At 41.1% G+C, this 26,277-nt stretch overlaps 1 protein-coding gene across 7 annotated transcripts in view; it reads right to left on the bottom strand.

The window, feature by feature from the left end:
• The window catches only part of LOC147007731 (uncharacterized), a 218,407-nt gene that overhangs the window by 125,788 nt on the left and 66,342 nt on the right, over positions 1–26,277 (bottom strand). For 6 of the 7 annotated variants that reach the window (XM_085866511.1, XM_085866515.1, XM_085866513.1 and 3 more), the window contains exon 4: positions 1,878–2,144. In XM_085866511.1, the coding sequence (XP_085722637.1) occupies positions 1,878–2,144 (267 nt within the window). Of the gene's footprint in view, positions 1–1,877; positions 2,145–23,447; positions 23,802–26,277 lie in introns of all 7 variants that reach the window. The other variant, XM_085866517.1, reaches the window with a different exon arrangement.

Here is a 26,277-nt window from a genome sequence, read left to right as displayed (position 1 = left end):
AGCTCACCTGGACTTTAGTCTGGTGAGCTTATGCATTCGAACAGTGTCCGTGGGTGAGTGAATTAGTCAGTCAGTCTTAAACACTTCAGTCATTATTGCTTGAACCACACTATTTTGATGAAACTTGGCTACAAGCTTCAGATCTGATGCCAAACAAAGGTGAATTGACTGCATAAAAATCTGCGCTCATTAAGGTGATCTGCATGGGGGGGGGGAATTTTACCCCCCCCCCCAGTATAGGTATTTTCTCTCTTCTTCGAAACTGCACACACAATTTTGATGAAACTTGACCATGACTTTCATCACTTGTGATGTCCCAAAGTTTGTTCACGGCATTAAAAAAATCAGGGTCTTCGAGGGTCTGCAGGGGGTTTGAGTGAGTGTTGCACCTGATGTAAGTGAGCTTCAGGACGCGCAGTCTTATTCTTACTGGAGTTCATCAGGGTTGTGTTCTGGTCCCTGCACTTTTGAACACTTGCATGGACTGGATTCTGGGAAGGATGTTAGAGAGATCAAGCTGCGGTGCATAGTTTGGGAATGTCAAGATCTTTGACCTTGATTTTGCAGATGATGCAGTCATCCTTGCAGAGATGCTAGATATCCTTATGGGGGCCCTCAATGCACTGAATGAGGAGTCAGAGCTGTTGTGTTTCTGGGTTTCCTGGGTCAAAACTAACATCCAGACTTTCAATGACATCTTGGCTATCTTGGCATCATTGGCTATTGGCTATTCAATGACATCATTGGCTATCAATGACATCTTGACAAGTGCTATCTTGTCTATTACTGTTTGTGGTGAGGATGTTGAGGTCACGGAGAGATTCACTGACCTTGGAAGTGATTGTCATGTCTCCGCATGTTGTGAGCCATAGGTTGATATATGTCTGAGTCGGTCATGATATATGTCTGAGTCATGCGTTCACTGAGTCATGTGATATGGAACTGTTAGTACCTATTCAGGAGGATGAAAGTCTGAGTCTTCAAGTCCTTGGTGCTTCCACTTCCAGTCTTGCTCTTTGGATGTGAGACTTGGCTTCTGACCAATGATCTGAGACGGAAACTTAACTCCTTCGGTACCTGGTCTCTTTGGAGAAGCCTTGGCTCTCACTGGTCAGACTTTATGTCCAATGAGCATTTACTAAGAGAGACTCAGATGAGATTTGTTACCTGTATAATTTGTGAGTGTCAGCTGCAGCTGTATGGACATGTGGCTCGTTTTCAGGACGCTAATCCTGCTCACCAGATTATTTTAGCGAGGGTGCCTAATGAGCGGAGGAGGATGGGCTTGGGGCTGCTTCAGCACATCGTGCATACTCCCATAACAAACCAAGAAGCATTGGTGATAAAGAAATATAGTGATATTGGCAGGACATCTCGGTAGCTCGAGTATGGACGGCTGATTGTGTACATTTGTGCGGAAATCTTGTGTCTGTGGCGGTCTCCTCAAAGTGTGGTGTGCAGTTCATGTTGTATTTTTCTCACCGAAGACTCGCCTTCGCCCACCCCTCCCCCCTCACCCCCCCAACCTCCTGGAAAACCAAAAATTGCTTCTTTATTTTTTTATTAAAAAAATTAAAATAAATATATTTCCCCATTTTTATTTTTACACCTTTGAGATATCTATCCTTGGGCTTGCCACATTATCTCACCCATTCCCCCAATGAAAAATGTCATTTTGAAATATAAAATAGGTCTGGTGTTGATGCAGCGAAGGCATGATAGGCTGAACGGCCTCCTTCTGCATCCAGTTTCTTTGTGTAACACTGTTCTATGAATTCACTGGCTCGTGTTCTCTGACCTCTCGAGTTATTAAAGCATGGTAAAACAAAATACATTACATTGAGGAATGAAGACTAATCTTTCCAGAGTAAACATACCTGTGGTGAAGTTGATTTGAGTTGGAATGCTGTATTTATTGTTGTAGAAGGATGAGACCTGGAGAATATAATTCTTTCCAGGTGAAAGATGTGTTATGTTCAGTTCTGTGCTTTTTACAGTTCTGGAATTCATCCGGTGTGGATATTGAAACCAAGAAACAAGATAGCTGTAGATGTCCTTGTTGGGATTGTTTGGTGCTGTCCATCTCACAGAGGCAAGAAAGACATCCTGTTCAATCACTGCAACGTTCATTGGAGGTGACGGACCTGCAGAAGAATAATCATCATTCCAATTTGAAAGGTGCCAAATATTATGCGCTAAAATATCATCGTTTTATGGTATTAAATTTTCATGATTCCATTTAATAGAAAATCCCATGTTACAAAATCAGGTTACCTGATGAGATGACTTAAGTGGAATGCAAACAATATGTTCGAAACATTTTCAAAAATTAAGGCACTATTAACTTCGACTATCCCAGTAAGGCAAAGTTCACGTACGAAGTTTCGACTACCGAGTGGTTTTCAACCGGAACAGTGCTGGCGTTATGCGCCAGGTGTGTACCATCCAAATAGGAATGAGGAAGGAGTCACGTGAGGGAAATGTGTAGAGGCGCGAGCAAATGTCGTTTTCAACACAAAGGCGGTGCATGAAGGCTTCAAATTCGCAGAGGCATAATTCTTCACGAAGGGAGTGATGCACCCTTTTCATCATACTCCACAATACCTCATTGTGATCAAATCACAAACATTCTCCAAGCTACATTGCCTTTACATTTATAAATCACAGATTGCAAGTCCTTGATTCGGATGTCATCTACCCGGATCTGGATTCAGATCTTCAGCAAAACCGAACACTTCTTCCTTGTCACAAACCCAACCTGTCCACCAAGTTTTCTCTGAATCCGTTCATACATTTTTGAGATATCGTGCTAGATATCGTTTTTAAGCCTGATTTCTCAATGCTGAAGAATCACAAAAAAATTATCATGTCCGGATCTGGATCGTCACCAAAATCGAATAAAGTATTTCTTTTCAGACACACAACCTGTCCATCAAGTTTCATCCGAATCCCTCCATAACTTTTTGAGATGTCCTGTTCACACACAAACAAGCTTCCAGATGAACAGACAGAAAGGGGTGAAAACAACCTCCACTCACCTTCGGTGGCAGAGTTAACTAAATTGGCACTCATTAGAACACATGCCTCTGCCAGACTGAACAGTTTACATTTTGTATCCGACTGATAGGCCGGATCTGCATCTGGACCTTTCAACAAATTTGAATCGGCATGTTCTCGGTACTTACCGAACTCATCCACCAAATTTTGTCATAACCCGTGCACAACTTTTTGAAATATTGTGCTCTATATCGTTTTTGCCCCTGTCTCTCATTAATGAAGAATTGCTTTGAAAAACAAAAATAATTCTTGGATCTGGGTCTGGATCCATCCAGCCATTGGGAACATACTCTATACAGAGCGTTGGTGCTGCCGAAGCAGTCTCCTGGGCTATTGGGCACAATCCTGGACAAGTCGCCACTCCCAAGCAGGATACTCAAATGGCTCAATCATGCCATCAAGCTGGTACCCATTTTGCTGACCTCAGGATGATAGGCTGAGTCAACCCCACCTGTTATTAATTCAATGGTGGGTGGTATTTGAACTCAGAACCGTTGGACCCCAAGCCCATACATCCATACATCAGTTGAATGTCCCGGGTGGTGAGAGCCACCAGCACGTATACTTTTATTGGCTTCTAAGGGTTTTTCTTAGTCAAATTGATGAATTATTTAAGCAGCTGTTGAAATCAATTAATAGTATTTCCTACATTTTAAGCCAAGTTACCTTCGAGTAACCCAAGCACATTTTCATGAACATGACATATTTACTTTAGGCCTATTTCGTTCACTGCAGGAAGAAGGCCACCCTCAACATGGTCCATTCTGTTCTATTCAATAAATTTAAAGCGATTTTACTCCATCATTTTAAAAATCTAATCTCTCTATCTGATCTTTTTTTATCTACATCTACTTCTTCTCGGCCCTTCAAAAGATTGCTGGTTTGTATTCATTGTTGTGCACTCTGTCCAAAACTAGTTGTCCCTTCTTGCGATGTGGGTCTAAAATTTAATTTTTAATCCAAGTTGTATTTAATTTTTAAGCTGTCAAGCCACTTCAGTATTTGGTGTGTGCTTTCTTCCATCTGTCAATCCATTTGTCCATCAAAAATGAAGAATAAGAATCTTTTACCACACCATGTTTAATTCTAAAGGTTTCTAAAGTGTAAATATAAGGGATTCTGAAGGGTAATTCTGTTGGGTAATTCTAAGGGGTAATCCTAAAGGGTATTTATAAACAAAAGGGTAAGGGAAATTCCAAACTAAATGGTAATTCTAAAGGATATTTATAAACTAAAGGGTAAGGGAAATTCCAAACTAAATGGTAATTCGAAAGCATAATTCTAAAGGGAAATTTTAAAGCGGAATTCTGAAGGGTAATGGAAAAGGGTGATCCTAAAGGGGAATTCCAAACTAAAGGGTAATTATAAAGGATAATTCAAAAGCATAATTATAGAGGGAAGTTTTAAAGGTTTATTCTAAAGGGAAGTTTTAAAGGTTTATTCCAAAGGGAAATTCTAAAGAGTAATTCTAAAGGGAAGTTTTAAAGAGAAATTCAAAAGGGAAACTGGAAAGTGTAATTATAAATGGTAATTCCAAACTAAAGGGTAGTTTTAAATGGTAATTCCAAACTAAAACATAATTCTAAAGGGAAAATTTAAAGTGGTTTTCTAAAGGGAAATTCTAAACTGAAGGGTAATTATAAAGGGAAATTCTAAACTAAAGGGTAATTATAAAGGGAAATTCTTAACTGAAGGGTAATTATAAAGGGAAACTCTAAACTGAAGGGTAATTATAAAGGGAAATTCTAAACTAAAGGGTAATTATAGAGGTAAATTCTAAACTGAAGGGAAATTCCAAAGTAAAGGGTAATTATAAAGGTAAATTATAAACTAAAGGGTAATTATAAAGGGAGATTCTAAACTCAAGGGTAATTATAAAGGGTGATTTTAAACTAAAACATAATTCTAAAGGGAAAATTTAAAGTGGTATTCCAAAGGGAAATTTGAAAAGGGAAATTCTAAACCAAAGGGTAATTATGAAGGGAAATTCTAAACTCAAGGGTAATTCTAAAGGGTAATTATAAACTAAAGGGAAATTCTAAACGAAAGGGTAATTATAAAGAGGAATTCAAAACTAAAGGGAAATTCGCAACTGAAGGGTAATTATAAAGGGAAATTCTAAACTAAACGGTAATTATAAAGGGAAATTCTCAACTAAAGGATAATTATAAAAGGAAATTCTAAACTCAAGGGTAATTATAAAGGGAAATTCTAAACGAAAGGGTAATTATAAAGGGTGATTCTAACGAAAACATAATTCCAAAGGGAAACTTGAAAGTGGTATTCTAAAGAGAAATTTGAAACTAAAGGGAAATTCTAAACTGAAGGGGAATTATAAAGGGTAATTATAACCTGAAGGGAAATTCTAAATTAAAGGGTAATTATAAAGGGAAATTCAAAACTAAAGGGAAATTCTAAACTGAAGGGTAATTATAAAGGTTAATTACAAACTAAAGGGAAATTCTAAACTAAAGGGTAATTATAAAGGGAAATTAAAAAATAAAGGGAAATTCTAAACTGAATGGTAATTAATGATAAAGGGGAATTCTAAACTAAAGGGTAATTATAAAGGGAAATTCTCAACAAAAGGGTAATTATAAAGGGAAATTCTAAACTCAAGGGTAATTATGAACTAAAGGGAAATTCAAAACTAAAGAGTAATTATAAAGGAAAATTCTAAACTAAAGGGAAATTCTAACCTGAAGGGTAATTATAAAGGGAAATTCTAAACTAAAGGGTAATTATAGAGGTAAATTCTAAACTGAAGGGAAATTCCAAAGTAAAGGGTAATTATAAAGGTAAATTCTAAACTAAAGGGAAATTCTAAACTAAAGGGTAATTTTCAAGGGAAATTCTAAAGTAAAGGACAATTATAAAGGGAAATTCTAAACTAAAGGGAAATTTGAAAGGGTTATTCGAAAGGGATTTTAAAAGGGAAATCCTAAAGGGTAATTGCAAAGCATAATTCTGAAGCGAAATTCTAAAGGCTAATTCCAAAGGGTAATTCCAAAAGGTAATTCTGAAGAGAAGCTTGAAAGGGAAATTCTAAAGAGTAATTCTCAAGGGTAATTTTGAAGGATAATTCTAATGGGTAATTCTAATGAGTACTTCGAATGGGTAATTCCAATGGGTAATTAGAAGGGGTAATTCGAGAGGGAAATGCTAAAGGGTTATTCTAGGGTGTTCCAAAAAAATGAAAGTTTGATTTTTGCTGCTCCCTGATTTTGCCTTTGTTCCAATACACCTTAAGAACTTATAGGTCAAAAATGAACAGAATTCCATGATATTTAGGGGTTCCTCAAGTTGGCACAATTTTGGTTCATATTTACAAAATACACGTAATTTGCATAATGTAATATACTATTCCAATGAAAATATCAAACAACCATATTAATTGTGAAATGTACTGCGTTGTGCACATTCGACGGCAAGTTGTCACTTCAGTTTGGCAAATTTCAACAATATTGTGCCAACATGAGGAACCCCTAAACATCGTCCAATCTGCTTCATATTTGGTGTATATGTTTTGACTGTCAAATGGAACAAAGGCACACCCAGGGAGCATTAATATTCATACTTTTATTTTTTACCCCCTATTATGAAGCACCCGTGGTTATTCTTTATAAAGGGTCCCTGAACATCACCATTCCTCTTCCATCTTGGCACAATTAACCCTGTCCTACAATCCTCCCGAACTGAACCCTCATTCACACATGCATTCAACAGTCTCTTCCTCAAACCGACTCCAATTTCTCCCACTGCAATTATCATCTCTGTACACACCTCATCAATGCCGGGCACTCTTCCATTCTTCACCCTCTTCAATGCTGCCCGTGCCTCATCCTACGTGATCTCCAGCAACTCCACTTTTCCCTCTACATAACATGCCAGCTCCAACTCACCCCCGCCCCCTCCCCAGATCAAGAGTTCCCCAAAATATCCTTCCCATACCTTCAATAATGCCCCATTTTTGTCAATACCCTCCCACCCCCATCCTTAATCACTGCCCCCCCCACCTTCATGTCCTTATTATCCTCATCCCTGTCAAAAGGCAGTTTAAAAACCTCTTATTCCCACCACCCTGTTCCAACTTGTTGTTTACCTCCTCCTCCACATCATTCCTCATCATATCCACAACTCTCCTTCTTCTTCTGCCTACCACAACTCTCCTTCTGCCTTCTTCTTTTGTCTGCACGGGTGCATCAATCCTGTATGCGGTTGCCTCCTTCTGTCCTTAATCATCTCGACCCTCTTCCAAATCTCCTTGTTTTCACCAACTGCCTTCGCTACTTCCTTCATCCACCATACCTGGTTTATATCCCCTTAACGATGCACCTTTCTCTATGTCCTTCCACACAAAACTTCTGCAATTCCCACACCTAATAATATTCTGACTCCTCCTCTTCACCTCCTTCCTTTTCTTCAATTGAACCACAAACACCACAGGCTTGTACAGGGTGGTAACATGACCTCCCACCACTGCCTTACAAATCCTTAATCCTCGACAACTGTCCCTTCCTTACCACCACCAAATCCAGTTGTTTTATTCTGTCCACTCCGAAAGGTAATCTTGTGGCTTTCCCGCTTTTGAAAGAATGAATAAGCCAGAGCCATCCCATTGCTCACCACCAGCTCCACCAGCTTTCAACCTTCTCTATTCCTCGTTCCCAAACCAAATTTACCGACACATTTTACCAACAACGTCATTCGGCTCTGTTACTCGCACGTGCTCATTAAAGTCCCCCACATGCACAGCATCATGTCCAGTTAAACCATTCTCATCATCCTCTCCAGTGCGTCTCTTAATTCCTGCTTCTCTGCTTCAGTCCTTTCCATTTGAACCCGACATATCAACATAACACACCATTTGCCTCTGTATCACCACCCATGCCATAACTATGAATCCCTCTCATCTTTCCAATCTGACCACCTGCTTGCTGATCTCTTCCGACAAGATTATGACCACGTCATTACTCCTTCCATTCCCACCGATATGCAACAACTTATATCCTCCGACCAACGTCCTCACCCTGTCTTCTTTCCATTTGGTCTCCTACACACACACACACACACACACACACACACACACACACACACACACACACACACACACACACACACACACACACACACACACACACACACACACACACACACACACACACACACACACACACACACACACACACACACAAACACACACACACACACACACTCACACACACACACACACGCTCACACACACATACACGTCTTACAACCTCCTTTTCTGCATCATCTGCACAACCCCTACCCCCCTCCCCCGCCCCCAATTGATCCCACATTCAAACTACCTATCTGGACCTTGCTTCTGAATTGCTGCCAACCTGACAGAGCTCGTAGCATCTTGAATAATTTGGGATGTTCAGGTCTGTATCATCATACTACAATTCAAGAAGTAAAGTAACTGTGTGTGTGCTTGTTACTTGCAAAATAGAATATTTTTCAAGTATATTGGTCAGTCGATTTTGTTATTCTGTCTGTTGGTCTATTTGTCTGTCTGTTGGTCTATTTGTCTGTCTGTCGGTCTATTTGTCTGTCTGTCGGTCTATTTGTCTGTCTGTCTGTGTATTTGTCTGTCTGTCTGTGTATGTGTCTGTCTGGGTGTGTCTGTCTGTGTGTGTCTGTCTGTGTGTGTCTGTCTGTGTGTGTCTGTGTGTCTGTCTGTCTGTGTGTCTGTCTGTGTCTGTGTGCCTGTCTGTGTCTGTGTGCCTGTCTGTGTCTGTGATTCTGTCTGTGTCTGTGATTCTGTCTGTGTCTGTGTGTCTGTCTGTGTCTGTGTGTCTCTCTGTGTCTGTGTGTCTGTCTGTGTCTGTGTGTCTGTCTGTGTCTGTCTGTTTATCTGTTTATCGCCTACAGGTCACAATTTTAAACCGATCTTTACAAAACTTCACCACATAGTAGAGTTTGTCATAAGAAAGAAGCCTAGTGTTTTTGAGGCCAAAAGGTCAACATAGGCCAGAGGACAACAACTGAGGTGTTATTTTAAAATTCGTCAATTTTCATCCGATTGACTTCAAATTTGAAGCAGATTTATATTTCAGGTCACTGAATTCAACCTGCCAATTATTTTTGTGGTCAACATGGACCAAAAGGTCAACATAGGCCAAAAGGTCAACAACAAAGTTGGTATTTCTAAAATTCGTCAATTTTCATCCGATTGACTTCAAATTTGAAGCAGATTTATATTTCAGGTCACTGAATTCAACCTGCCAATTATTTTTGTGGTCAACATCGCACCCTCAAGAAATAAAAAAAAACAAACAAAAAAAACTTTTCTGGTGTTTTAACCGCACCCATGTTTTTCACCCTCAAAATTCGTGAATATACTGATCATTTTATTTTCTGATCTCAATATAAATACATTTGTTCATTAACTATGTATGGAACAAAGTGATGGAGGGAGCAAAAAGGTTACTCCCATGTCTGCTTAATTTTGTCTCACAGTCTTATTCTCATTTTCAAGGAATTGAAGATTGAGGAGAGGACATCAATCAGTTTAAATTTTTCTTTCTTATTTTTTAATACTATATAGAAGACTTTTTCGTTCCAATAAAAAAATAAAAGGGATTCATACCAGTTTCACACACATTTCCTTTGGACTTGTGGCCCTGAAAAGGACCGTTTGGTTTTAATGAAACTTTTCAGCTAAACCCAAGGAAATCCTCGCCAATTCTTTCCTCGTTGAAGATGGCATGTAACTCCTTGTCCAAAGCAGAGTAGAGCAAGTCCCCATCACTGTCACCATCATTTGCAGCCTCCTCCTCCCAAATGATGTCGTCCTCTGTGTCGTCCATGTTGTTGGAGATGCAGCATTTCAGAGATGCTTGCTTGATGATATCCGACGGTATCTCCTCCCATACCTTGACAATTCAGCTGCAGATCATCGGAAGGTCGACATTTCTCATCCTCGTGCCAGCAGTTTCCCAGTCAACATAATGTTCAGCCAACGTAGCGATGGGAATAATGGTGAAGGTTCAACCATGACGCATGTGGCCAATGCTCCTTGGAATCCGGTTAGAAAATCTCGACAGGAAACATGTCACCAAATGTTGATTTTCAACTGATGAAAATACCAATTCCAGGAAATAGGAAACTTTTTCTGTGGTAGTTAGAAACCACTGATATAAATGAAGGAAAACGAAGAGAACCAGGAAGAACGAAGAGAACCAAAGGAAGCCAAAAGAACTGAGCAGCACTGGTACTTCTTCAAGCTTCACCATCCCACATGGCTCCTCGCTCTTGTGAGACTCTTCTTCTTCTTCCATCAAATCTATTTCCTTCCCTTGCATAGAAAAGTACTCAGGGTTGATTGGTTGTTCCTAGTTTTAAAGCAGGCCCCACTATCCAGCATTTAAAAGCCTAATGTCAGCATATAAGGAACAATCTTGGGAAGTTCATGGAGAAAGTGATGCATGTAAAAAGATAGTCACCACTACAAGTCCCTCATCTATCCATTGTCCAGTTGCCAGGTTGAGTACATTGTTGTTGCGAGAAGTGTATTGTTTTTTGATGGTTTCGTACTCACATGGGTCTATAGAAAATTTTTTAGCTTTGTTGCCGGTGTGGAAACCTTGGGGAACTCCGATAATTTGTATAAGTCCAAGATGACCACCACGGACGGAGGTGGAAAATAACTTTTCAACCAATCAACCTACAATCACGTGTGATACATTTTTTCTGTATAATATTTAGGTGAGGAATCGATTTCTGAGGTCAGTTGTGTGGTTTGAGGGTCAAATTCAGGGTCAAAGGTCAAGTTCAATGTCATTTTTGGACTATTGAGGGGTTTAAAACTTTTTGACCCCTGCATCAACTGCAGATCACTCCTACTCGATAGTTGATGAACGATCCCGTTGATTCTAATCCCACCTCTTCTTCTTTTCAGAGAAACGTATGATGGCTGACTCAAGGAGTCTTCTCCCGGTGCGTCACGGAGGTGGAGAAGAAATGAAATTCAATGAGAGATCGGGATCAAGAAGCTCATCTCGTGTGCCAAATCTGGTGGAGATGGGGACCTGCAGGCTAAGCTGCAGAAGATTATTGATGTTGGTGGAGATGTGGCAAGCATAGCCTGCCACAAAGGTTGCTACTGTACTTATACATCAAAAGAGAAAATTGAGAGAGTGAGAAAGTCACAGTAAAGAAAGGCTGAAGATGAGGGTGTAAGGACAACTACAAGGTCTCATACTAAGGGAGCTGACAAAGGTGTGTTTGAGTACAAACGTGATTGTATGTTCTGTGGCAAGGAATGTTTACCCATTGATGATAGACACCCAGAAAGATGGGACCGCGTTCGTGGGTGTATGACCAAAGAACGTTTTGACACAGAACGTAACCCACTCCCAACTATGAAAGATATGCTCCCTGATGTTTCTGAGCAGCGTAATGATGATGTCGCGAGAAGGGTCAAGTTGCACCTTGCTTTTGTTTCTGATCTACCTTCTGCTGAGTGCAAGTACCACGTCCGCTGCTGTAACAGTTTCACAAAAGTCCCCACATATGCTGATTTGCCATCTGGTAGTGCAGATGAAAATGCTCTGAAGGAAGTCATTGAGTAAATGAACCGAGACAGGTCCAGAATATGGAATCGTGTTGAACTGCATTCCCTGTACTCGGATTGAGGTGGCAAGCTCGCTCGACGTGACATGTTAAGCAAGTTGACTGACTGCATGAGTAAGGATGTTATCGTTATTCGGGTAGATGGCTGTGCTGCCATTGTTGTTTTCCATGAGTCCGTTGCTAAAAGTCTGAAGATAGTTAAGGTAGATGATACGGATGAGAGGAGCATTGCTTCCGTGGTGAGGCAGATCAAGCATGAGGCGCGGTCAGTCAAGTACAGCAGTGCCAATTATGACCTATCAGAGTTTACACAGGCCAACACAATCAAGGCGACCAGCCCAAGTTTGTTGAAGTTGGTTTCGGACCTGGTCTCCAGTGGTAAAGTGACCAAGAAATCTCTGAGCCTGAGCCAGTCAATTCAGAGTCACGTTACAGGAACCAGAAATCAGACAACATTAAGACTGGCCGTCAAACTGTTGCACCGGCATGGCAGTTCCGAACTTCTCAAACCCCTTCATGAACATGGCTTCACGACCTCGTATGATGAGGCCCTGTGATTCCGAAAATTGGCCGCTCGTCGACTCGGTGACAATGCACAGGTTCTCCACCAGTTCATGGGGTTGTGTAGAACCGTCGGCGCCATCTTCGCGTGGTTTGACAAATTCGATCTCCAGGTATTCACACCCAATGGTCGACGCACTACCCATGTCCTCTCACATGAATTCCGGCAACCTCATCCCACAGGTATGCTGGAGTTAGGCCATGCTAAGCCAGGGATGCAGACCATACTTGCAAAATCTGCTGACCAGCAGGCTCCACCTGAACTTGACATGACGAAGTATGGGTGGGAAATAAGATGGCACCCCAGTACCAGCAACCTCCGATCAGCCCCCAGGACCCCAAGATCTCATGGATGTAGTGCAGTGCGGCTGTAAGGCGGCGGTGAAGGCGTGCGGCATGGAACGTTGCTGTCACCATGGAAAGATATCATGCACTGTGTATTGCACTTGTGTTTGTCGTGACGCCTGCTTCAACACATTCAAGACAGGAGATGAAGACCAAGACGAAATGGAAGAGGAAGGAGAAGCAGATATGGAAGATGACGAGGAAACTGAACATCTTGATCTTGCATTCGGCTCTGATGTTGAATGGGAGTGATCGACGTTACTGAATAAACGCTTGACCACCATCGCTCTGAAAATGTCATTATAATTATATTATTTCATTTTTGGCAGAAAATGACCTTGAACTTGACGTTTGACCCTGAATTGACCCAAAATCACAAATTTGACCTCAGAAATCGATTTCTCAGGTCAAAATTAGACAGAAAAGAGGTATCACATGTGATTGTAAATTAATTGGTTGAAAAGTTATATTCCACCCCCGTCGGTGGTGGCCATCTTGGATTTATACAAATTAGCGGAGTTCCCCAAGGTTGCCGCTCCGGCAACCAAGCCAAATTTTCCCTATAGACCCATGTGAGTACGAAACCATCAAAACACAACACACTTCTCATTACAACAAGGTTGAGTACAGAACATATACGGGTGGCAAACGGACTACCACCCCTTCTTATGCGCACGAACAATACACCAGCTGGAAACTTGTCTTTGGGCAGTGTCTTACTCTTGAACACGACATACGAGGGAAGCTTGCAAAGCAAACTTATTTGAGGTGGGTGCTTCATTATTGGACTCCAGCTATTGTGAATAATTACTTTGATGTGAGACCAGGTGTTCTTGTTTTTTGTGTTTTTAATGGTGTTTTCAGAGCCAAGAAGCTCTGTATATGCCATAAACCTAAACTCGGGTATCTCCAAGTGTCTCCAGACGTTTCCGAGCATGACTGATTTAATTTCCGCATATGGCTAATTAAATGCTGTACAAACTCTTAACCGAAACGATGTTCTGAACCGATCTCTCAACCAAAATTGAAATGGTGGAATTGAGCCTAAAGCTGTTCCGACTGCTACAAAAGTGCTCATTTGGAATTGATATGAAATTCAGCATTGATCATTTTTAAGACTGATTATTTTTTTCTATACCTGTGTATTAACCGGACCCCCAACTTTCACCTTTTTTGCCGATAAAAAAGTGCGGTTTATACACTGGAAAATACGATATGCCCTGTTGGGAGGGCGAGTCATTGCCCAACGTCAAGGCCTTTGGCCCCAGTAATGATGACGTGCAACACCTGGAGATGGAACAGGGAGGGGCGGTGTACAATAAATGTTGTGCACTGGTTTTGTACTTGCTTGTTTGCACATCAATGGTGGAAGGAATGGTTTCTGTGCCATGACACAGGGAAGAGATGGACACAGGGTAGTTTGTGCCAGGTGAAAGTCCTGTGATTGTGAGTTCCTTGTTCGTTGTGGTGTAGTTTTGAGTTTTGTTTGCAGAAGTGAACAAAGACACAAAACTGATGAACGTGTTGTTTTTATCTTTCGGCACAATCCAGCTGAGGGTGACTGACGTGATGTTAAATGAGGTGATTGTAAGACTGGCTGGAATGCAGGCATCTGTGATGAAAAACAGAGAAACGCACAATGAGTTCAATTTCACAAATTCAAACAGAAGATAAATTTTTCTCTGGGTAATCAAAAGACCAATATAAATAGTTGTGTTGCTGCAATACCAGAAGAGTAAATTATACATGCTGTTCAAGCTTTAATGGAGAATGAAAAGTTTATTAAACAGCTAAGCATGGTGTTGGCTTGGTGGTTAGGGTGGTGTCAAGGAATCTTTGGGTCATGAGTTCGAGCCCTGTTTCCCGCTGAATTAACACCAGGGGGTTGACTCAGCTTGCCATCCTTCCGTGGTCAGCAAAATGAGTACCAGTGTACTGGTAATAGGGCACTGCATCAGCGGCATAGCCGCGCTCCAAGCCAATGATGCAACCAGCAGCCAAAAAGGCAGCATACAAAGGGAACGGAGATCATTACAGCTTTCTTTCAAAATGAGAGGTATCGTCAATATACTTACAGAATTTATTCAAATATAAACACGACAAAAGTGAAGAATCGCTGATGCAAAAGAACAGACGTAAAAACACAAATAAAACGGCCTGATAGGGTAGAAATTTGGACAGGGTGAGGGATCATACGAACTACATCCTTCGAACAGACTATTTGGACTCGAGAAGTGCAGCAATCATCATCCTGCTGAAGAAGCTCTTTCGTGGAAGGAAGGAAGCACCTATAAGAAGAATGTGAGCAGACAGGATTGCTCACATTCTTTGTGCGAAGAAAATGCATTTCCCATGCCAGCTGCTTTTTCTTATTTTACCCATGTCATTTCTCCTGTCTTGGATTGTTCCATGGTGAACCTGCATTAGTTTGATTAAACCCATTTGTTGCTCAAATTAATAAAAATCTCCTCTTTTCGTTGCCGACATGTTCCCGCCGTTGGAACACAAAACTAAAACTTGTCGTCTAGCGAGGCCTATGCGTGGTCATTGAGCTTCATTGGTTTGGTAACCTCCAACATGGTGCACTGAACAAAACGTTGATTAAACGGAATGAATCACAACTTCGACATCTTAATGAAACGGCTGTTCAAATGTTTACATGCACACAGCAAAACGTTTAAACTGGTCATTATCTGTGCAGATACAAAGATGGTTTTGTCAGTGTTTCAGGTTTCGGTGTGTGTTGGCAAGACGTTCACTTCAACGCCTTTCATAAAGTCGGTCCGTAAATTGGAGGAGTGGAAAAAAACGTCACCAGATATGCATACATAATAAATACATCGCCACTAATTTATTTTATATTGTGTATATAACCCAAACATAAAACATGATAGATGTTTCAATAACCATCATTGATCACATAAATCCAGATTACCCAGAGTGGACTACAAATGGGAACCACAGCTCGTACACAGAGATTGTATACATTCACAGATTGTCTTCTCCATGATCAATGGTTGGAGGGATGGAAAGATGAGGGGAAGGAAGGATGAGGGTAAGGAGGAATGGATGACTGGAGGGAAGGATGGATAATCTCGAAGTAGGGATGTGTGGCTCTCTCGAAGGAATAATTTCGTTGGTTGCTGAATCTTGTGAAAGATGACTTGAATAAACCCACAATGAGGAACATTGCTCTGAATCCCTTCCAACAATTGGCCGTGGCACTTTGATTCGATGCAAGAGCATCATTTCAATTGGACGTTGGAGATATGGGCGAGGTTTCACAGGTTAATCGGCTGTTTATACGAGCACAACTATGATGGATGTTCATCTCCCGTCGTAAATTACTGTTTAAAATGGTAATTCTCTGTGCATGTACAACGATGTTTTTGTCAGAGTTCAAGGGTTAGGCGTGGGTTGGAAAAACAATCAATAAACACATTTGGCAATTCGGCCCGTAATGTTTGGTATCTATCGGGATGAGGTTGTTAAATAAAAAGGTTTGGATTGGCTAATCAGTCTAGGTTTGCGTATTTTAACTTTATTTCAGTACATGGCTCTGTGTGTTGGATTCTTCAGCTCAAACCTCATACATTGCCTGGATTTGTCTCCAATCTGCAAATGTATTTGAAATTCATTTAAATAACAATTTCCAGGCATTACAGACAAAAGTATGAGGAGATTACATTTCAGAAAAAAAATGAGCAGATTAAATGTTACAAATAGAATCTGGTCATAGTTTCCTCCCTTCTGTACGAATGTGTGTGTGTGTGTGTGTGTGTGTGTGTGTGTGTGTGTGTGTGTGTGTGTGTGTGTGTGTGTGTGTGTTTGTGTGTGTTTGTGTGTGTATGTGTGCGGGTGTGTGCGGGTGTGTGCGTTTGTGTGTGTATGTGTGTGTATGTGTGTGTATGTGTGCGGGTATGTGTGTGTGTGTATGTATATATATATATATATATATATATATATATATATATATATATATATATATATATATACATATATGTATTATTTCTCTCTTTCTGTCTCTCCCCCCCACCCCCCCCCCCTTCTCATCCTCCCCCCTCCATCTCTCCTTCTCTCGTCCATGAGCCATACCAGATTTGTCGACCAAATTGAGGTAGTAAAAGCCACCTGGGCAATTTTTAGCCTGATGTCTGAAGAGTGAGGAATTATGTGATGGTCATGCCAGATTCCCAACTAACTGATGCTTTTCAAAATGGTCGGCAATTTCCCAGCTGGATTTGACATATCTCAGAACTTCGCCTTCAGATTTGAGTTGGTTTATCATCGACATATGTATTTAATTGTATGTTATTGGGTATTAAATTCTACATGTGGTGATACGTAGTTTATAGGGGGTTGTACAATAGGTTTAGATATATTTTCGGGAGTGCAACCGAACATGGACTTTTTTCTGTTCGGCTGGTTTTTCCAACAATCAAATGCAGACAAAAATATGGATAACCATGTGATTAGGATTGGGCACACATCGACTTTTTCTCTGTTGTCTCGTTGAAAGGAGTGTTTTTTATGGCCATTTTTCACACTGATCATGAATACGTTGAACTTTTTGACCTCGGATGATGTCTTCGGTTGGTAAAATGCAAAAAATCAAAATGGCCGCCAAATTTACCCACTTTTCAGGTAAAATTTGATAATTATGGCTTACTCGGGCATGTAATATGTCACTTCTTTTGTTTTCAGGGTCGCTGATATCGATAATAATACTTTTAAACTCGTACACGTCAACCAGACTGCCCCATGATGCATATTGCGATAAAATCAGCACAAAAATGTGAATGTGACCATAATTTCAAAGAATCAAATCAAGATATCACAAATTTCCGTAAACTACTACTTTAATCATCACATCAACATCTCCTCAACATTCAAAGCACTTTTTTCAGCAATATATCGACATCGACAGAAACATTGTCCTCTGGTTTGACAGCATTTCTGATAGATGTTTTCAATTCGTCTGCACTGAACTTCTCAAACGTGAAAGTATTTGTTCTCTCGGTACATTTCACTCTACGCTTCTGGCGTATATCGGGCACCACTGTCGATTTAAGGTAGCCTATTTCCTTGAGTAGTTGTGATTCATCAAGTCACTCAAGAGAGTCAAGGGAAATAGGAGTCACTGGACCTCCATGCTTCTTACACTCCTCAAGTACCAGTAGCAGAAGCAAGCCATAATTATCAAATTTTACCTGAAAATGGGTAAATTTGGCGGCCATTTTGAATTTCTGCATTTTACCAACCTAAGACATCATCCTATGTCAAAAAGTTCAACTGATTCGTGATCAGCGTGAAATTTGGCGATAAAAAAACACTCCTTTCAAAAAAAGTATGGTTGTATGCCCAACCCGAATGTGATTACTTTTCATTCTGAAAAATATGAACATAACTTTGTAAAACACAAATATAGTTTAAATCATCAGCACTATCACATAAATGTCTTGTGTCCAACAGATGCAGCTAATCATCATCATCAAGGGCGAAGGGGGCAGGGAAGGGGGCAAATGCCCGTCAAAAAGCCAGCGTAGCTTTTATAATTTGGGCATAAAAATATCAGGATAACAAAATATCAGAAGATAAAATATCACGAGATGGCATGATGATGACAGCCTGTAATATCAAAACTCAGTACATTCTTATATATTTGACTATTTTTGCAATTATCAGTCGTAATCCTTTTTGGGATTAAAATAGTCATAAAAATACGAAAAAATATAGAATTTATTATACATCTGGCAAGTGAGCATCTCTGCTGACTCCTGAGGCTTCGCCCACTCACAAGCACTTTCAAAATGAAGTATTTCCATCCGTGAATGCGTATCACACAATCACGCATGCGCAGAAACACAAATGGCTGATGCTAGGACAATGACCAGCACAATATGGTGGGGGCAAAGAAGCCGTACAGGGCCCTGGGGCCTCTGATGATCTGATGAGAAGGATTCTCAATAACTTGCTGATCAGCTGTTCATGGTGATCGATTATTTCTACGGAAGGTTGTATTACTTCTGCGGTAACTGTCCGTGACATCATGAGCAGGTATGTTCTCATCGTCCCTCGGGAGAAGATATGCGATATCTCGCAACTTAACGGCGATTCATTGAAGGGGTTTCAGATGTTTGTTTTCAACTGTTCCTGTTGCCAAAGAGTTATGATAAGTTACCCATTTTGAAATTGCCCTTAGTTTGATTCTTTATTTTGCTCAAAAGTGTTTAAATGATGATAGAGGGAATCACCCTGTTTTATTATGGCTGGTCTTGTGTTGGGGGGAGGGGTTTCCTGAAAACGTGTGTGCAGTGCCTTGCATAAAGGGCCTTTTTGAAATGACGTTCATGATGACATTTCAAAAGGGTCATATTGAGTTCTGCTTCGACTGGATGGAAGGAGAGGGATAGTGGAGTGGGGGTGGTAGGTGAGTGGGTGGATGGTGGTGTGGCCACTGCTGGGTGAGATGAATCTCTGCTAGAGATTTGCACTCGAATCAAATGGAGTGGCCATTCTAATTTAAACCATGTTTTGTTGCCCATTGATGTGAATGTCTTATTGCACCTCTAATATGTACTGTATATTCATTTTCCTTTGTTTCAGATCGGTCATCACCATGTGTGTTGAAGTTATAAATAAATAAAAAACATGTTCTGCATGAAATCACAAAAGCGACCCTATCACTATCACATGAAATGTGATCATTGCAAAAAAGAAATACACTCAGATTACCAAGAAAGACTTGCCAAAAAATACACACATTGGCCTCACGTGTTTATACCAGCCTCAACTTATTATACGAGCCGAGACAATGTATACAAGATGTTTTGTTTTGCTCTTACATGAGCCCTGACAAAGTAAACAAAAAAGTGGACATTCGAGCAATGCAGCCATCACTCGGGTAAATCTGTAGCCGTCCCCTTAAAAATTTGGCTCCTATGCCCATGATCATAATCATCATCCATATTTAAGCATGTCAGCGGCTTACAAGCTGCTGTGCGTTTCAGAGTGTTCAAAATACATGTACGGTCTGCGGGCAAGCTTGAGCACACCGTAATGATATTGGACCAAGGACGACCTCTGGAGCTAGATAACCTGTCATTCATTTGATAAGACTTTCTTCTTCATTTTTGAACCAGCCATGCCCTTGAGTGGGGTCAGGAATGTCTGGGGAATTTGAGACTGCAAGTCAACATGGCAAACTGATAATTTGCTTCAGTTGTGTGCTGCAGTAGAGTGTCTTCACATGATGGCAGCACCTACCCAAATTCCACATTCCCTCTTCAACCATGGAACATTTGTCACCCAAGTCATTTACTTTGTCCACCTTGGTGTTGCTGCAGTACATTTGACAAGAAAATTCGTAAACGGTGTTGAACACTTCCCAGGGAAGTTTCCAATTAGTACCAGGAGATGAAAATGCTTTCTTAAACTTCTGAACAAGAGGAAGAATTTTCAATACTTTCATCTTTCCTTGATTGGCCAGTGCACTTGCAGTATCATGCCCAGTACATGGATGAAGTCTCCAACAATGCATACACACATCAGCTCCCAATGCTTTCACCCATTTTGAGATATCAACACGTCTGACAAGATTTTTAGTCCCCCATCTCATGAAGAGTTTATGATTGATAGATGTTCTCAGTCCAAGACAAATGTGTAAATCATTCATCATCTGCAACACAGATTACAGCTGAGTAGCTTTCTCATCTTGTTTGGCATTGAGAACCTCAATGTCTTGACAGTCATGGGTAAGTTTGATGCAATATTGGTCCCCACTCGTGATGAACCCAGTTTTGTCACCAAACTGTTCTCTCTGCATCGATTCTTTCCAAGTCTCAATTAAAAAAAAAAAAAAAACTTTATCAGCTTTATCTTTCTTTCTCTGCATTTCTATGCATCAGCAATCTCCTCCAGTTTTTAACTTTGTGACAAGGTCATATTTGATTGAAAGTTATGCCTTCTTTTGAACCATGGATTTCACATTCTGCTGACTTTTCTTATTTTTTTGTACATGCACAAGGCTCATGGAAGAGGAAAGACACAGAACAGATCAAGAGAAACATAATAAAGGGAACAGCAGGAGAAAGGGGAAACACACACAGTGAGAAAGTAGATGGAGACGAACAAGCAAGGTGTGCAGGTAACAATGAGGGGTGTGGCAGAAAGCAAAGGGTGCACAAGATGGATACATAAGCAACGTAGGATACATGTGGGGGCAAGGGGTGTGGGGGTGGTTACACAGGTGCAGAAAAGAACACGGTTTTGGAAGTGGAGTGACTTGAGATGGTGGTGAAGAGCTGTCTTGAAGACCGGGAGGGAATAAGGAGGTTGAAGAGAGTGTGGAAGGCATTTCCACGGGTGGGGAAAAATGAGGAATAAGTGAGTGTAGGTGAGCAGTGGTTCTGCATTTAGACAGTTTCACTCAGAGGGGGTGCTGATGGACCAGGTGCATGCTGTCGATACTTGGGGGATACAAAGCAGAGGAATACACTGAGATTGCCTTCGGTCAGATTACCCCTCCAGGAAGAGAAGGCAATTTGTTTCAGAGCAACTGGCTCACCAAAGGGTTTTGTGTCCCATGGGTGGGAAGAAGAGTCCGGTAAATGAAGATGAAACACAATGAATTTGCGCATGAGGGAGAGAAGGTTCCTTGGGTAGAATTCTCAGGCTCAGTAAACACCATGGGAAGTAAGTATTGGAGACCAGTCCTGAAGAGAGATGGCTGCTTACAGTCCTTGCCAATCTGCCTGTATTAACTGCCAGACCCACTGATATTGAGGCAGCTCTCTGAGAAGAGCCAGGGAGGTTGATTTTTACAAGCATATGAACAGATGAACCAAATGGAGCAGAAGAAGAGCAGGAGACATTTGCGGGAAAGTTAATCATCACCGAGTCCAGAGAGGGAGGATTTGACATTGGGAGAAATCCACATTGGAAAGTTCACAGAGTGCATCAGTCCCATGAAGTCACAGAACTCCTTTGCTGAAGTGCCATGGCTGGTGAGTCGTGAGAGAGGTACCAACACAAAGCCAAACTGCATGGTGACAAATGAAATATCCAAATATGAGGAAGAGAGAGTTGGGATGAGTGGTGAAAGCTTGTCCATGTTATGTTGCAGTCATGATGGGAAAGTGATGAATTCCAAATGAAATGATTGAAAATGGAACACGAGACTTCGTAGAACACCTAAACCCATGCAGTCTTGAGAAAAAGGAACATTGGGAGGGTCTGCAGATTTGATTGGATGAGATGACGCAAAATGCGAATTTCTTTGTTTAATTTCTGTTAAAGTGAAGCTTTTGAAAGTGCCAAGAAGGTCATTTGTGTTCTGGTGTTCAAGTACATCATTCAATTGAAATAAAATAAATATTTCAAAGGTTGTAGAAAAAAACTGTTTTCGTAAGTTTACCGGCGTTGTTCGTAAGTTTACCGTAAGTTTACCGGTGTTGTTCGTAAGTTTACCGTAAGTTTACCACTGAATTTAACATGTTACTTTAGTTCTTCATGCCTGGAGTTTGTGTCCTGTCCGGCATCCCGAGAAAGCAATGTTTCCTGTTTTGAATTACAATTTTGTTTGACTACCAGAGAGGCAGACAGACTAAAGAAATTATCTCACTCCTCTCTATATTTGCATGATCGTGATGAGACTCCGCAAAATTTTCCAAATTCAGAGCCAATGTCCTGCTAAACTGCAGGTTCATGTTCCAATTTGTGCTAAAAATAGAACATTCAATTGGAATGAAGTCATTCATCGATCATAAACTAACGTTTGTAAACAGACAGACAAAGTGAATCATTTGCTTAACCCCAGGTTACACTCCGTGTGGGGTTATAACGGAAATCAATGAAGAAAATAAGGTATACACAGGATAAAGAGATCCTGTTCAGCCTGGTCAAAATTGAAACATCCATTTCAGTCAAACATCAGGCCTGGCAAAGCAGCTTGTGACAGATTTAAGGCAAAAATATTCACTGTTCACCCACAAAAATTGTGATTTGTGGCAAGTTAAACAGAAATAACATACAAGGAGGTCCAATTGGGAGTGAGGTGACAAAGCATGGTTTTTCAAGTGGGGTTGTTCAAACACCCCATCTCATTGTTTTGTACACCCCCTGCCTTTTGTACCTCATGTGGAAGTCTTCCTCACTGCAACATTTCCTTCATACAGAAAATGTTTCTCAATGAATGCTCTCTTTTCCCTGAACTCTCTCTTTCATTCTCTCATGAACAACATCCCCACTCACTTTCTCCAAAAAGGAAAATTGTGTTGAGAGTAATGTTGTTTCCCTCCTTTGCATGTTGCCATTTGTTGTATTGCTTCGAAGCTGATGTTGGAAGTGTTGCAAGAAAGGGACATCTTTGGGTCGCTCTACAGTATTCCATTGTCCAACACTTCAAACTGTTTGTTTATCCTTGAACTTCTCAGATTTGTGGGTTAAATAGTATCATTTAGCTCTTGACTTTATATTTCTTATTCTTCCTTCACATTTGAAGAGTTATTAACATCTGGATGTGAAGCTAAATGTTGTGTTTATGACAATAACTCCATGAGATTAAACAATTTTCGTATCTTTAAGATAATTTTATAAATAGAATCTGCTAAGTTCTGGTTTTCCAAAGTCATTTGTAAATTTAACGTTTGGGGATCCATCCTGTTGTTCGTTTCCAGCAAATCTACTTTCTGATGTCATCATGTCAACATTTTGATTTAAATGAGAAACAGAAACATTCAATGCAAACCACAAAAATTTGAAGAAAATACTTCATTGAAGACAAAAGAAGAGTTTGTAATAAAATCTGTGGAGAATATCGAGTTTCCCCATCATCAAAATCAATGAGTTTCATTTCCATCAAGAACATAAAATGAAAGCCTCACCTTGTGATGATAAAGTGACGTTGAAGCGTCTCATCCTGTAATAGGAACTCTTATGATAGAATAACCGCATCGTGTTGGAAGGAGATATAATTGTTCGTCCAACGTCTGAATAACGGCACATCGTGATGTCTCTCTGTGATGTCTGATTGTATCCGACAGCAAGCCAGCCTCTGTAACACCGTGAGTATGAATAATAATAATAATAATAATAATTCAGGTCAATCACGGTCAGGAACACAACGTGTCCAAGAGGAGCTTCGATGTCCCAAGCACAGTCCATGTTTGAATCGATGTATTGAGGATATCCAGGGGATGAGAGCCAGCCTTCTGCTCGTACTCTTCCACCACAGGGCACTGCAGGAAAATAAAACAGACTTTATATTTGTATCCCTCAATGCAAACAACTTTAATCAATATGATTGAACAGTATTATCAAATATTTCTCCTTCATCGAGACCTCAGCTTATCTTCAAGTTAGATATTGAGGTGAAGGTTACATTCTGTCAATACGGGACTTTTGAAATGACGTATTTCTACCGCAAATTGCTCGGACACGAATGGGCAGAAACCTCCAGTAATAACGAAGTAAATTGGGGTGGTCTGGACACTTTTCCTGCCTCTCAGATAAGGATTGTTCAATGAAACAACTCAAAAAAAAAAGAAGCCGAAAGTCAGCGTACCTGCGAGTAAAGGGTGTGCCTGTAGTCGTATGGCAGCTTAGCTGCCAGGGTAGCTATCATTTCTTGAAGCACGACTGTGTCGCTGATGCAGTGCCCCTCTACAAGTACACACACTGGAACTGCTACTCATTTTGCCGACATCGGAAGGATGACAGGCTGAGTCAACCCCCTGGTGTATTAATTCAGTGGCTGACGGGGATTGAACTCAGGACCCTAGGATCCCAAGCTGCCACCCTAACACTGAGCCAACACCAGGCTACAGGGTGTGCCTCAATCTCCACACCAAAACAGTTGGAGAACTTCCTGATTAACTTGTCCAAAAAGATGAAATGTTGCAATCCGCATTGCAAACACTCTTATCACCTGTGAAAGGCCGGATATGGTGCTATGTTCTAACCAAACGTTTCTGCTTCTTCACACAGAAAGGAAGGTCATATCTGGGGTTCTCGATTTACAGGGTAAGTATAAAATGATAATCATGATTAATCATGTTTGGGATGAGTGTTGGCTGAACGGGTTGATGGGAGAGTGGGAGTGGGAGTGTATGAGTTGAAAGTGCCTTTATAAATACATGTATATTTTTTTGTTTGGTTCTGAGGCCACGAGATAAATTATACTGTCTTTGCATCTATTGGTGAAAGGAGAAGCGTGTGTGTGTGTGTGTGTGTGTGTGTGTGTGTGTGTGTGTGTGTGTGTGTGTGTGTGTGTGTGTGTGTGTGTGTGTGTGTGTGTGTGTGTGTGTGTGTGTGTGTGTGTGTGTGTGTGTGTTTTTAACCCCAGCCACTGCCAGCTAATTGTATTCACAGGAAATGGTACGAATCAAACTCCTCTCATCCACAGATATTTCATGGATTCCTCCATTTCCGTGAGTCCAACTTTTATTCAGGAAAACAATTTTTATGGTGAACCATCTTAGGATGGCCACTCTTTCGTCGAAAGGCTGAAAATAATGTGTAAAATACGATTTGAATCTCAGATGTTGCGCTCGCAGTGGCGGGTTAAAAACTCCCTGCGTGCCAAACTGAACAAGTGTAAACACACACACAGCTCATGTACAAAAGCCTCATTTCGACCAAAAAAACAAAAACATTTGTTTCCTATTGCATGGCCAAAACAAATTGGGTAGGGAGGGAGGGAATTTATTTTTTTTGCCAATTTTTTTTTGCCATGAATACATTCATATAACTCAATAAAAAAATGTTTATTTTCCTTGGTGGTAGTGGTGGTGGTATTGGTAGTGGGGTGGTGGTGGTGCTGTGGTGGTGACAATGGTGGTGGTAGTGTGCTGGTGGTGGTAATGGTGGTGGTAGCGTGGTGGTGGTGGTGGTCGTGGTGGTGGTAGTGGTGTGGTTGTGGTAGTGGTAGTGGTGGTGGTGGTGGTAGTGTGGTGGTGATGGGGGGTGGTGGTGGTGGTGCACTCGACTTGCTAAAATGCACTTTATTCTGTCTTCAATTTCTCCACATATTTGACAGTGCATGCATGCTGAAAATATGCATTGTTCATTAATATAGTGTTACGAATTTGGAATTCGATTGAACACAACATACAGGTTCCTTTAGTCAGCGATGTCGATAAGTGGTTGTTCCCTAGATAGCTCACCTTCCATTGCTTAAATCTTTAGAAATCGATTAGATGCGCTGCGGATCGGATTAATAGTTAGGGAATGAAACAATGGAGACGTTCCTCCCCCTCTTCTGCGAAGAGGAAGAAGAACCATGCCGTCCCGTGATTCATGATGTCAACAACTTCCTCCCACCCGTGGTTGAGCGGGGGATGGATCAAGAGGGCATGAGTCAGGCCGGGCGCGGGGGGGAGGGGGCGGAGAAGGATAAGAGGAGATCCTTCTTTTGTTCGTGTTGGTTCGGAGTTGAGGGGAGTCGTTCAGCAGACCTTCGGGTCCTGTTTTGGCTTGGGTTAGGGTTGAGGCCTTCGGAAGCTTTTTGCTTCTGCAGAAGTGGTAGTTCAGCAGACCTTCTGGTGTTGCTTGACTCCGGTTAGGGTCGGAGGCTTTTGAAAGCTTTTTGGAGAGCTGCCTTGTTTGGAAGAGAGTTGAGCTGGTCGCTTGAGTCGAGCTGCGAGTGGTGGCTTCTTTTTCTTCTTGGTTCGTGTAGCTCTTTGTTCTCCATTTTGGTTCCCGGCTTGGTGCGAC

Source organism: Eptatretus burgeri, unplaced genomic scaffold (genome assembly GCF_056783735.1).
Source record: "Eptatretus burgeri isolate ZD-2024b unplaced genomic scaffold, Ebu_testis_v1 Ebu_testis_scaffold_34, whole genome shotgun sequence".
Classification (NCBI taxonomy): Eukaryota; Metazoa; Chordata; class Myxini; order Myxiniformes; family Myxinidae; genus Eptatretus; species Eptatretus burgeri.
Note: the sequence above shows the minus strand (reverse complement) of the source record. Positions and strands in the feature narration are given on the sequence as shown.